This window comes from Vanessa tameamea, chromosome 19 (assembly GCF_037043105.1).
Source record: "Vanessa tameamea isolate UH-Manoa-2023 chromosome 19, ilVanTame1 primary haplotype, whole genome shotgun sequence".
Classification (NCBI taxonomy): domain Eukaryota; kingdom Metazoa; phylum Arthropoda; class Insecta; order Lepidoptera; family Nymphalidae; genus Vanessa; species Vanessa tameamea.
This window is the reverse complement of record NC_087327.1, coordinates 8,935,787-8,949,084: the sequence shown is the minus strand read 5'-3', so window position 1 is coordinate 8,949,084 and position 13,298 is coordinate 8,935,787. Positions and strand designations below refer to the sequence as shown.

At 33.9% G+C, this 13,298-nt stretch overlaps 4 protein-coding genes across 4 annotated transcripts; all 4 read right to left on the bottom strand.

Annotated features, from left to right (window-relative positions):
- Window positions 1–216: 216 nt before the first annotated feature.
- On the bottom strand, window positions 217–960 carry LOC113399465 (bilin-binding protein-like). Its single transcript, XM_026638609.2, has 3 exons — window positions 828–960; window positions 457–673; window positions 217–332 (listed from the first exon to the last, which is right to left on the bottom strand). Exons 1-3 carry the CDS (start codon window positions 933–935, stop codon window positions 217–219), a joined length of 441 nt encoding a protein of 146 aa, XP_026494394.2. The 5' UTR covers window positions 936–960.
- A 1,724-nt stretch (window positions 961–2,684) lies between these two features.
- Window positions 2,685–6,027, bottom strand: LOC113399287 (bilin-binding protein-like). Its single transcript, XM_026638381.2, has 5 exons — window positions 5,971–6,027; window positions 4,443–4,604; window positions 4,061–4,277; window positions 3,868–3,975; window positions 2,685–2,868 (listed from the first exon to the last, which is right to left on the bottom strand). The coding sequence occupies exons 1-5, from the start codon at window positions 6,025–6,027 to the stop codon at window positions 2,720–2,722; spliced, it is 693 nt and encodes a 230-aa protein (XP_026494166.2). The 3' UTR covers window positions 2,685–2,719.
- Window positions 6,028–6,532: 505 nt separating this feature from the next.
- Window positions 6,533–8,794, bottom strand: LOC113399288 (bilin-binding protein-like). Its single transcript, XM_064217914.1, has 4 exons — window positions 8,663–8,794; window positions 7,243–7,462; window positions 7,035–7,142; window positions 6,533–6,727 (listed from the first exon to the last, which is right to left on the bottom strand). Exons 1-4 carry the CDS (start codon window positions 8,765–8,767, stop codon window positions 6,579–6,581), a joined length of 582 nt encoding a protein of 193 aa, XP_064073984.1. The 5' UTR covers window positions 8,768–8,794; the 3' UTR covers window positions 6,533–6,578.
- Window positions 8,795–9,545: 751 nt separating this feature from the next.
- Window positions 9,546–12,603, bottom strand: LOC113399461 (bilin-binding protein-like). Its single transcript, XM_026638605.2, has 4 exons — window positions 12,436–12,603; window positions 11,108–11,324; window positions 10,095–10,202; window positions 9,546–9,807 (listed from the first exon to the last, which is right to left on the bottom strand). The coding sequence occupies exons 1-4, from the start codon at window positions 12,541–12,543 to the stop codon at window positions 9,659–9,661; spliced, it is 582 nt and encodes a 193-aa protein (XP_026494390.2). The 5' UTR covers window positions 12,544–12,603; the 3' UTR covers window positions 9,546–9,658.
- Window positions 12,604–13,298: the final 695 nt, after the last annotated feature.

Here is a 13,298-nt window from a genome sequence, read left to right as displayed (position 1 = left end):
TTGTCCTCATGCCATTCAAACTTGGTATACATTTGAGCATAATAACATAATATAAAGGTAATTAATATTTCTTTTTTTGAATAACACGAAATTCTATAATTATCATAGCACTTGCGAAACATATTTGTTCGGATTTAAACTTACAATCACCGCTTGGGCCTTCATGAATTCCAAATGGAATAATCACATATTAAATTTTTTGACAGACTGATAATTCTATTTACCTCGGGAGTTCTTCTTAACTTCATCGTATTGACAGTAGTAGTCTATGAAAAAGTTGTCGTAGTCAATAGTCAGGACGCTTAGATCACTTTCGACGAGAGCGCCGTTCTCTGAAAGAACAATATTATATAAAATTCAAACGAGGAAAAATTACTTCTATCTTACTTTCAATATTAACTAAAGACGCCAGATAAATAGGAGGACATACAAATTGGTAACATCTATAATAACTACCTCCAAAATGAAGTTTTTGGATCAATTTTCCGGTGGTTCCAGCATCTGGGGCGAGTCTGGCGGTACCCTCGATGGCCATAAGTTTATTGTTGTCGACGTAGGTGTACCTCGATTTCGTGACGTCACCTTCCTGCTTGTATTCGAGGGCCCCACATTTGCTGGTCTTCACTAAGTCATCGGGATATCTCGCGATTTCGTACCAAACGCCATGGCCATACTGTTAAGATAATTAAATAACTCATTATTATAAAAAAGTATTCACGAAAACAGTGAATTTATGATAAGGAAATCTTGCTATTTTCCATCAAAGGAAATATGTGCTTTATAACAATCAGCACAATCTTAAGATGTGTTAGTCATTTGATACTTACAGACTTAAAATCAAAGTTGTCTACGTTTGTAACTTCAGGACACTTAGAGTCTATGATGACGTAGGCTGAGACTGAAGCCACGAAGATGAGAACAGTAAAACGGTACATTTTAATAGTCCTTTGTAGTCCTTTGTAGCGTATATCTAATTGTGTGCTGACTTAGGCATATCAGATGAATACACGCATTTTATATTCATCCCAATCTTGGGGTCACAATTTTACGCACAAGGTTATCGAATTGAAAAAGTATGGTCGAATGGTGCGTACATGTGCAAGGTTCCGTATATTGACGTGAAATTTTCTATGTATTTACTGCATAGTGCGAATTTCAAAGTGAAAGACAACGCTTGCTTAGGCCGTCAAGCCTCTTCGTCACCAGTATGTACACCCCTGTGTTTGCTTAGTGTGTAATATTTATCTATAACTCTTCGTTGCTTTATAATATACTTTATTTACATTGGAATTAGAACCTTAATTATATACAAATAAGTATTAAAATTAGTTACTATATTAATCATGATTTTTACAATAAATATTTGTACATTTTTGCATTTTTTCCTGTTGAATCTTTGTTCATATTTTGAGATACGGTTTCTTTAGCTGACAAGGATCCCAAAAATAATTGATAAATGTTCACTTACTATACAAGAATATTTTAGTACATTTTCCTTATTGACTGCTCTTAAATCTAATTTAAGATGTTATCGACGGATCTTTAGACATATGCTAATGATAAAGGTTATATTTTATGAATTTCTGACAGCGCAGTTTAGGGAAACGAGTTATGAATAGGACTTTTCCTTGTGTGTTTATTCCTCGATTGCGTCACAGTTTTACTAGCCCAGCTCGGGGTTGATGTTAAGGGAGGATACAGTCCCGGGACCACCACAAGAGTGATTTCTAAAATAAACATAACAATTCCGTCGAGTTAGAACTTATATGTAATATAGAATAGTAAAATACAAGTATAACTCTATGCATGATATATCTAAATAGAGGATGACGGTGCTCGATTAAAATTAAAAAGAGGGGTAGCTGGCAGACCTTTAGGGTGGAATGAAACTGAAAAAACCAGAAAATTTATCATTGTTGTGATATTTTTGCATAAATTCAAATTTTACTTGTCTTCACGACCCAAACAGACATACTGTCCTTACTTATAATAAAATCGTAACTGATCGAAATCTATACATAGAAGATATTTGAGAAAAAATATTACTGGGGGAAAAAATATTATCAACACAATAGATCACGTAAACATGATTTTTAGATTTTTTTTTTGTCTCGGCTGCGCTGCTATGACCAATGCGGTTTAGCTCACCATCTTTATGGAAATCAATAGGATCCCTATACAAGGGAAACCCATCGGTAGATCACAAATTACCCTATGCCTTAATAGAGATCTATAAGCCCGTCGGATAGGTTACTCAGTATTGTTGTGATCCGGTTTGAAGAGTCAGTAAGCCAGTGTAACTACAAGCACATGGGACATAACATCTTAGTTCCCAGGGTTGATGGCGCATTGGTGATGTAAGGAATGATTAATAATTCTTACAGCAGCATTGTCTATGGGCCGTGGTGACCATTTACCATCAGGTGGTCCATTTGCTCGTCCGCTTACCGATACCATCAAAAAATAAGAAATTAATAGACAATCTATTATAATGTCCCATGGTACAATCTAGTAGCTAGTTTGGGCTAGGAAGGGAAATAGTATATAGGGTGTCATATAAAAAAATAATAATATTCATTACTGAAAAACCATATTTTATCCAAAACTATGATTTACATTTATTTATCACTAAAACAAATTTTATTATATACCTATTTTTATATTAAATAAATACAATACTATAAATGCTAATCAAAAACATAAAACATGTTGTCTTTATTTAAGCGTCGACCCGGCAGTCCTCACCGCTGACTGAAGACCACTCAAATTTGCCAGCATTCAGAAACTTGGAATCCCTCACAAACTTGTCGACAATAGCCTTAGCCTCTTCAGATAAGGTTTTAGATCTTGAGATGATCCAAGCAGCTTCTGTAAACCAAAAAAGCCAATTAAATAATATAAGCATTAATAGCGCAAAGAATGAGTAAATAAGAGGAAGTTTGAAAGTGGCACCGGTAGCCGAGAAGTTATGTGGAAGGCGGCTATCGTAGTATGGGCATGTTATGCGGAGGAATGAGGAACATATTGTGAGGGAGGTCCTGAGCATAAACGTGGATGGATATAGACTAAGGGGACGACTAATGAAAAGATGGATGGATTGTGTGAAATATGATATGGTTGGAAAGAATGTTACTTGTGAGATGACGTCAGATACGATCATACTTCCCGTATGGAAGAAGAAGACATGCTGCGCCGACCCCAAGTAAATTGGGATAAGGGCAGGAGGATGATATGGTGCATTAATAGCGCTGGTGTAAGCCTAGCGATGTAAAAACTCGCAGGATCGATCCTGACCCCTTAAACTATTGTTTACCCCACTCCCACACAAGCTTACATTATACATTCCACAACGTTACAACAACTAGTGACCAATATCTTAAATATGGGCATGGGATACAAATGACAGAAATCGTACGAGACATGCAGGTTGCCTCACCATATTTTTGTATAACTCGACATTAATTTGATATATAGATTTGATTAATGTAAAAGAGATAACCTAGTGGTTAGAACACGTAAATCTTAACCGATGATTACGGGTTCAAACCCAGGCAGGCACTACTGAATTGTCACGTGCTTAATTTGTGTTTATAATTCATCTCGTGCTCGGCGGTTAAGCAAAACATTGTGAGGAAACCTGCATGTGTCTAATTTCAATGAAATTATACCATTTGTGAATCCACCAACTCGTATTGGAGCAGCGTGGTGAAATATGCTCTTAACATTCTCCTCAAAAGGGAGAGGAGGCCATATCCCAGCAGTGGGAAATTTACAGGCTGTACATGTTGATTAATGTCCAAATTTAAACATATTCGTTTTCCACAAGGAGCAATTGTATAATGAATTCTATGATATATTGGTTGTTACCTCGGTAGTTTTTCTGAGCCTCATCGAATTGACAATAATAACCGACGAAAAATTTGTCGTAGTCAATTGCCAGAATGTTCAGTTCACTGTCAATAACAGTACCGTTAGCTGAAAAAACATATATATTAATTTCAGATGAAGGTAGACATGTTATTAATAACACTTAAAATGGTAATGTTTTTTATGTAACTACCTCCGTAAGGCAGGCTATGGATCAGTTTTCCGGTGGTTCCAGCATCTTTTGCGAGCGCGGCAGTACCCTCGATAGTCATAAGTTCGTTGTTGGTAACGAAAGTGTACTTCATTTTCTTGACATCACCTTCCTGCTTGTATATGAGAGTACCACACTTTCCATTCTTCACAACGTCATCTGGGTACCTCGCGACTTCGTACCAAACACCATTGCCGTACTGTTAAGATAATTCATTAAATTATAATTATAAAAAGGATATGCATGAAGGGATATTATAGTTTATGATGAGAGTGATTTCGACCATGCCATTTTCCATCAAAGGAAATATGTGCTTTGCATCAATTAGCAGAACCTTAAAGTATGTTAGTCATTTGGTACTTACAGAATTAAAATTAAAGTTTTCAACCTTTGTAACTTCAGGACACTTAGAATCGAGGATCACGTAGGCAGAGACTGAAGCCGCGAAAGTGAGGAGAACAAAACGATACATTTTAATGGTCTTTTGAAGTGTTTTGTTTAGACTGATTGTGTGCGGCTGACTTAGCTATATTAGTTAATACACGCTCTTTATATTCATCACAATCTTGGGGTCACAAATTTTACGCCCAAGGTTATCGAATTGAAAAAGTATGGTCGAGTTGAACACGGAACATTTAAAATTTACAAAATTTAAAATGTTCCGTATCTTCAAGTGAAAGTTAATATTTTTTGCTAAGTTTCTGTCTATACACTGCATTTTGCGCAATTGTAACATCAAATTAAATTAAATCAAAATTATCTTTATTGTACACTAAAAAACATATATATAAGTCACATGACGTTATGTTTAAAGGTCATAACCCGAGAATCTAAACCGAAGATTGCGATTTTTATTTTGCGGCAAGCATCGCTGAACCTCATCAATATTCTTAGATTAGAATACTAAACGGTTTAACGGTCGTGAAGCTCACCTCGATTTTTTATTAATAACAATGTCAAAATATATATAGATTCTAAATGATTTCAGCATTGTGTGCAGCCATTAAATGCTAATACATAAACAGATAAACATTACAGGAATTTTATTGTATTACTTTGAGATAAGTCTCTTCACTTCATAAGTATTTTACTACCATTGTGAGGTTTAATTGAATTATAATCGGCATCTTATGATCAGATAAAGCAAGGTAGTGTAACTGTGATTTTGCGTCTTTAATGTTGTTTACACCTTTAAAGACGTATCACTTTGTATGTTACCCAAGTCAGATATTAATTTTAAGTGCTTAGTGATAAGTTGATTGTGTAACTTTTCCAATAAATAAATAAAAAAATTAATATTGCTATTAGATGAATACTGGATAGTTTTCTAGTAAGTTTATTTGTAAGACAATTGTTCCGATACTTTATTTCTAGGAAGAGTTTTATTTTCAATAACGTTAATCTTGAATAGGAGCAATACCAGCTTATCAAAAAATACATATTTAATGAAGGAGTTAAATGTATAAATAAATGAATGAAAGTTAGAGAGTCAACTAATACCCCGCAATATTCAAAATGGTGTTCATTTGTTTCGCCTTTTTTATAAAGTGCTATAAGACGGGGGAAGGAGGGGAGAGTGAAGTCATGAAAATACTTTCAAAAATTAAAACAAATCAACCGAAACGTATCGCTCAAGAACGAAAAAAGGAGACACAGCTGTCAAGATTGAATTAATTGAAGGACCTCTGGAATCAAATCTAGGGTCAAGGACTGGATTCTATTTTGGTACCAATGCACAAGAAAGGCTCGATAAAGACATTCGAAAACTACCGAGCAGTGAAATTGCTGAACTGTTTGGAGAAGTCGAGGGTGCAAGTAAAATAATCCATACAGCTTACCGAAATAAGATCTAGGCTTCTAAATGTGGTAGTTGAGGAGAATATTGCGCATACCGTGTACAGCAAAAAGAACAAAAAACCATTCTCAACCAACTGTAATAACCAGGCCATATGGGTAAACTGGTCGTATTAGGAAAGATCGATTGCAAAACATCACCGATGCTACCACCTACCACGGTCCGACTAGATTCAACATGTAACGGAACTTAATATTCTGACTGCCCCAAGACGAGCAGAGGATAGAGCCAGAGGAAGCCAGTCAAACTCTCATTGAAGGCACTTCAGGACTTTAGTAATGAACTGCACGAAGAAGAAAAATAATACATAGTTTGAATGTGTTTGTTTGAACGCGTTAAACTCATGAGGTTTTTTGCGTCAGATAGCCTATTTATATAATTATTATGATTACGTCACACTACGGCCTGGGCTAGAAACACTTATGCTGGGAGAGTTTGAGAGTTTGGTATAAAAAAAAAAGAATAATAATATTCATCACTAAGAACGTGCGTTCCCATATCTATTCCAAAAACTATTGCTTACTATCACTAAAACAATATTTAATAAATAATATTTTATTAGAAATGTATTGTAATGAAAATTGCAAAGGTAATTGTGCAAGAATATGGAATTATTAATGAATAACAAAAACATTTTGTCATTATTTAAGCTTCGACCCAGCAGTCCTCATCGTTGGCTGGAAGCCACACAAATTTGCTATCATTCAGAAACTTGGAGTCCTTCACATATTTGTCGACGACAGCCTTGGCTTCTTCAGATAAGGTCTTAGATCTCGAGAGAACCCAAGCGGATTCTGTAAATCCAATAATCAAACTTATTATTGGTAAAGCAATTTCATTTAAATCAATTATCTCTAATAATAAAAATACGTAGTTAGTAAGAAACAGCAAATAATATATATCATACTACTGGGCCTTCTCATTTGGAGGCTTTGCCTCCTGTAAACGAGAAGGTTTGGAGTTTGATTGGGGATAGAACACAAGTGACAGAATTTTATACAACTCACGAATATAGAATAGTTTAGCTCGAGATTAATAATATTCATATGACTGAATGGAACAATAATATAATATGGAGTTCAGTGGTGCATCGGTTGTTACCTCGGTAGTTTTTCTGAGCCTCATCGAATTGACAATAATAGCAGATGAAGAAGTTGTCGTAGTCAATTGCCAGAATGTTCAGTTCACTGTCAATAACAGTGCCCTTAACTGAAAGTATATAATATTTAAATTTAATTGAAGGTATGATTTGTCAAACGAAAGACGTTTAATTAATAACACTTAAAATGGCAATGTATTAATAAATAACTATCTCCGTAAGGCAGGCTATGGATCAGTTTTCCGGTGGTTCCAGCGTCGTTTGCAAGCTTGGCATTACCTTCGATAGTCATAAGTTTTTTGTTGCTAACGAAAGTGTATTTAATTTTTTTTACATCACCATCCTGTTTGTATGTAAGGATACCACACTTGCCATCCTTCACAACAGCATCTGGATATCTCGCGACTTCGAACCAAACACCATCACCGTACTGTTAAAAAAAAAATTCGTTTTAAATTTAAGCATCATGAAAATACTGTGACGTCACCAATACTTAACTAATAAATTTAAATTTCCAAACAATTCTATCTAATAATACTTGAAGCAAGCCCTTTTTACGAAAATTATGAGAACGTAGCAGTGTGAAATTTGGCATATGTAAAAACATTATACACACTACCGTGCGTTCGCCACACACACATATTTACATTTTAAATAGGATGCATTCAAACTTTACTTTCATAGTTTCAAAGACAAAACATGCCTTGTCAAAATTAAAAATTAATATCGATAAAGAATAAATGTTTTTCTTAAGATCACTATAATCTTTGTCACTGTTTATATAAAAATATAATGATTTATATATATCAATATTTTATTACATTGTCGAAATGCGTTCAATTATGTCACCTTTAAAAACTAATGAATCATCGTCAGCAAATTACACGATATCATAAATATCTTTAACGTAGAAAGGTCATTAATATAAATCATAAATATAAAAAGGACCTAAAATGAGACCCTGTGAACCGCCCATTCTAAGCACTGAACCAGAAGATTTCTTTCCATTAAAGAAAACTTGTTTTTCTTTTGGTCAATTATGAAACAATAAGATCAAGTGATTTTTCCTAACACCGGAATGTTTAAGCTTATTTAAAAGCGCTTCATGTGCTACATATTCAAATACCCCAATAGTATTATAAATAGATTAGAACAGATCAGATTCCTGGCATCATACAGACATATGTCCAAGCACTGTGGTTCCGATGTCTGCCGTGGAGCGACCTTTAGTAAAACCATATTGTTCACTGTGAAAAATATCAATGTATATTGAGTTGTTTTAAAATCAACCAAAATGAGTATTGAAAAGTTAGAACAAAGAGACCGTTACAATGGATACTAGACCAAATTCCACAGCAGAGCGTGTAACGATGTGGTGAGGGTCTAGTATTAACTATTTCCATTAAATGGAATGACCCTTTTCTTCAAAAGACCTATTGACTCTCATTTCGCTTAGTACTCGTTTGGTTATTAATTGCTTTCTAATTTCGTCCATACCAACCATTCTAAAGGGAGACTAACGAACTGCGATGGATATATTATAATCTATGAGACCATTTACCATTGAAGGAAGTATGTGCTTTGTAACTGAATATTACATTTAAAAGTATATAAGTAATTTGATACTCACAGCGTCAAAATTGAAGTCTTCAACATTAGTGACCTTCGGGCACGAATCGCTGATGATGCGCGCGAAGACTGAAACCACGAGGGAAAGAAGAGCAATACGATACATTGTGGTAGTCTTTTGTATGATTACCTGCGGCTGAATTAGTCATTTCTGATAACTACACGCGTTTATACTCATCCCAATCTGAGGTTAATTAAATTAACACACGAGGTTATCGGTTAGACAAACAATAGTGCATAACTTTGTGATTTTTTTTTTATTTTGCTCTCTATCTTGAAGTGAAATGAGAATGTTTGTAATGGTAGTACTCCGGTGACTGAAAATCCTATAATTGTTATTGAAATTATGTCTAAATCACAGAATGTTTTCAATTTATAATAAACATTACATTATATTTGGTTTTTACTTAAAACCAACTACTAAAGTTTAAGTTTGACAAATCCTCTACAGTACACTATGTACTGTACCTCTATAGTATGGACAGTACCTCTATAGTATTTATATATAACTTGAGGAACTCGCTAAAAAATGTATAGTATCGTGTATGTGATCAACTGCACAATATTTTTCCGAAAGAAAAACGATTTTTTTTTTATAATTTCCAATTTATTATTTAGTTAAATTATATTTAGTTTTGACTATTTTTATTATTTTAAAAAAATAGAACTACAAATCGTTACAAGAAAGAATTTTTTTTTTTCTTTCCAATCGTCAAGAATCAAGAACATAATAACAATCATCATAAAATACTAAATTTATGTTATTTGATCATATTTATTGCTGTATTCCACAAAATAAAATGAATATCTCCTATATAAGACCTATATTATAATTTTTTGCTGTCTAATTAAATTTATAAGGTGTTAGAAATAATTAAAATAAAAATTTAAATAATTTATTTCACAAACATTGTCAGTTCTAATTGTAGAATGCCTATATAAAATAAATATTTAGTCAGAAATTCGTAAGAATTTGATATTTTTGTATAGTCTGCATTTAAGCGTCGACCTTGCAGTCCTCATCACTGAATGACGGCCACACGAATTTGCTGGCATTCAGAAGAGTAGAGTCCTTCATAACCTTCTCGATCTTTGCCTTAGTTTCGTCAGACAGAGTCTTAGACCTCGACAGAACCCAGGCAAACTCTGAAAATTGAAAATTACAATATATATATTTTTTAAGAATACAATATTACTCAACATATTTATAAATTTATATGTGTAGTTCAAAATATACACACATAAATATCGATGACGATAAAGATATCGATGAAGTACGACACCATAAGAAAAACGGAGAATATCATTTCGTTGTGTCTAAATTTCAACGATTTTCAATAAAAAATGTACGAGTTAAGAAAAATGGGGGGGGGGGGCGGTGTACAATAGTTTGAGTTTCGAAGTAAATATGTATCTTTATAATTCAGAATTACCTCTGCGGATCTTCTTGTCCTCGTCGAATTGACAGAAGTAAGCGATGCAGTAGTTGTCGTAGTCAATGGCCAGGATGTTCACAACACTATCAACCATAGCCCCTTTAGCTGAAAGAAGATAAGCGATATATGATTCTTATTTGATAAAATCTCATGCGTTTATAGCCCATTTATTGAGAAGTCTTACAAACTACACAGCACAATGAGGGCAGAATAGTAGCGTTTAAAGCAGACGAACACCGGATCTATTTAGAAATCAGGAGCAGCCGGTTTTATATAAAAAATAGATGTGTCGTTGGTTAGAACGAAGTTGCTTCTGCTATGTAGTTTTAAATAACAGACACGATGAATTAATTAGCAACGCTTGATAATAATTCAAAGACAAGAAATGAAATTTTTAATCAGAGATCCCGTGTGAATTAAACCATTAACTTGAAATAATTGAGAAAGAGAAAGAGAAGAAAAAATCGTCTAGAATCATAACGCTTTTACGTGACGATATCTGCCAATTGCCTCTACTGTAAGCTGCGTAAAAGAATTTTGCTTCATATAACTGGCATGACATGAATTATAATATTATAACATGACTAAACATAGAGATAACCGTAGAATGAATATACATTGCATTGACTTGGTGGTAGGTCTTTGTGCAAGCCCGTCTGGGTAGGTACCACCCACTCATCAGATATTCTACCGCCAAACAGCAGTACTCAGTATTGTTGTGTTCCGGTTTGAAGGGCGAGTGAGCCAGTGTAACTACAGGCACAAGGGACGTAACATCTTGGTTCCCAACGTTGGTGGCGCATTGGTGATGTAATGTATGGTTAATATTTCTTACAACGCCATTGTCTATGAGCGGTGGTGACAACATGAGGTGGCCCATTTGCTCGTCTGCCTTCCGATATCATAAAAAAAATATGACCACAAATTATTTGATGCAGGAACGTGATCATAATAATCAATCGAAGAACAATCTTAGGAGAAATAAACAATGATAATAATTCAATGTCTACCTCCATAAGGAAGGCTGTGGATCAGTTTGCCAGTAGTACCGGCGTCAGTGGCAAGTTTGGCGGAACCCTCGATGACCTTAAGCTTGTTGTTCCTTATGTAAGTGTTCTTCACTTTTATAACATCGCCTTCCAATTTGTATTCAGCGGAACCACATTTTGCCTTCTTATCGGTACCATGGGGGTACCTCGCGACTTCGTACCAAACGCCATTGCCGTACTGTTAAAATAATTCATAAATAAAAATTAATTCCAATTCTCAGTAACATGGAGCACGCGAGAAGTTAGGCTATCCTTATTTCTTATAACGCTTATATAAAGCAAACTCAATAAAACCTTCTTGGTGTAAGGTATTCGTTTAATATATTATTGGTATTAACTTTGTCGACTTGTAAACCTAAAATCATTTGTCAAAAAAAACCTTAATAAATAAGGCATATTATCAACACAAGATTATATAGATGATAAAAAATCGTGGAACTAATACTTGTTGACATTCAGGCAGATTATATTTAACTAACTTTGTATTTTAAATGTTGAAAAAGTGTTACTACTGAGCTTAATCTGAGAATCTATGTATGTTCCGAACCGGTCATAGCTTTGATGGTGATGGCGATTCAAAAGTGCTTGTAATTTTTTTCTTGTATTAAGTATAATTTTATTTAATACATTAATTTAGGAGCCTTACAAAATGGTCATATTTAATTATTACGGACCATTAGTAACAACTACACTGAAAAATAAAACTACATTGACATTATAAATATTACTAGCGACTAGACCCGGCTTCGCATGGGTGCAATTTCATAATTTAAAAAAAAAACATGATATTAATATAATTTATAATCTATAGCTTAGGAATAATGAAGGCTTTCCATAATTATCAATTTTTTTTAATGGATCTTTGGTTCCGAAGATTACCAACAAAAAAGAAAAAAAAAATGACCTCTTTAAAATATGAGTATAAATAGCTCTACTTTATATGATGGCCATAACATTCGCGTTCAGATATTAAAAGAAAGATTAATACCGTTAGATTTACATTGCATGCAATAGATATGGCATTTTACATCAGATGCATGAATATTAATATTCTATTTTTATATTATAAGGTCAAAAACAAAGATAAAGTAGTAGATTTCGTTGAATAGCCGTTTACACTTTAGAACTCATGTGTTTAAGGTCATTGACATAACTAAGTGGAACAATTATTAATGTAAAGCTGAAGCGTAATAGTTAGCTTATATTTATTGGTAAGACAATATTCAATTACTTTAACTTTAATTTTTCTCCGAAATATCGATACTGTATTAAATTTTATGGATACTTACAGAAGCGAAGCTGAAATCGTTGACGGGTTTGACCTCAGGGCATTGAGTGTCAAGGATGACATTCGCGGAGACCGAAGCCACGAGGGCGAGGAGTGCAAAACGATACATTCTGATTTACTTCTAAATCGCTGTTTCGTCTTATTGCAGGTCTTACTTTCGTGTATATAATCTAAACACACACCTTTTATACTCTTCGCAATCAACAGGTCAGGATATTCAACGTAAAAGGTTATCAAATCGAAATGATTGTCTCTCGTAAACAATACGAAACAATTTTAATATTTCGTATCTATAGACGAAAAACAATATTTATGATACGAATTGTGTGACTGGCCGTCTGTCTTCGTGTCTGAACGTATAAATAATTAATTATTGTCTATTCAAATTAAATATCAAAATAATAATGGATATTTATTACGAAATTATTTAAGCTAAAAACGGTTATTTCTGTTACACTTTTGTCTTTATTGACGGTTAGAGTATTATATATATTAAGTATTAAGTATAATATGTTCGTACATGCATATATCTTTTTGCATATCCTGAGAAGAATATGATAATATTGATATCAAAGCACTTTTATACGACACCCAAGATCGTGGTCGTTGTTATGTTATTATTATTGTTATTTATGTTCGACCCGACCCCATTGTCTTATTAATACAGGCTCTACTGTAAAATTTAATCCGTGATTTGAAAGAAAGGCATAAATGTCCAATCCTGTCAAGCATAAAACATAGGTCTTTGTGAGAGAATATTTATACTGCCAACTACCAATACAGTTTAAATATTGTAAAGGCTTTTCCGATGAGATGATCCAGTGGTTAGAACGCGTGCATCTTAACCGATGATTTCGGGTTCAA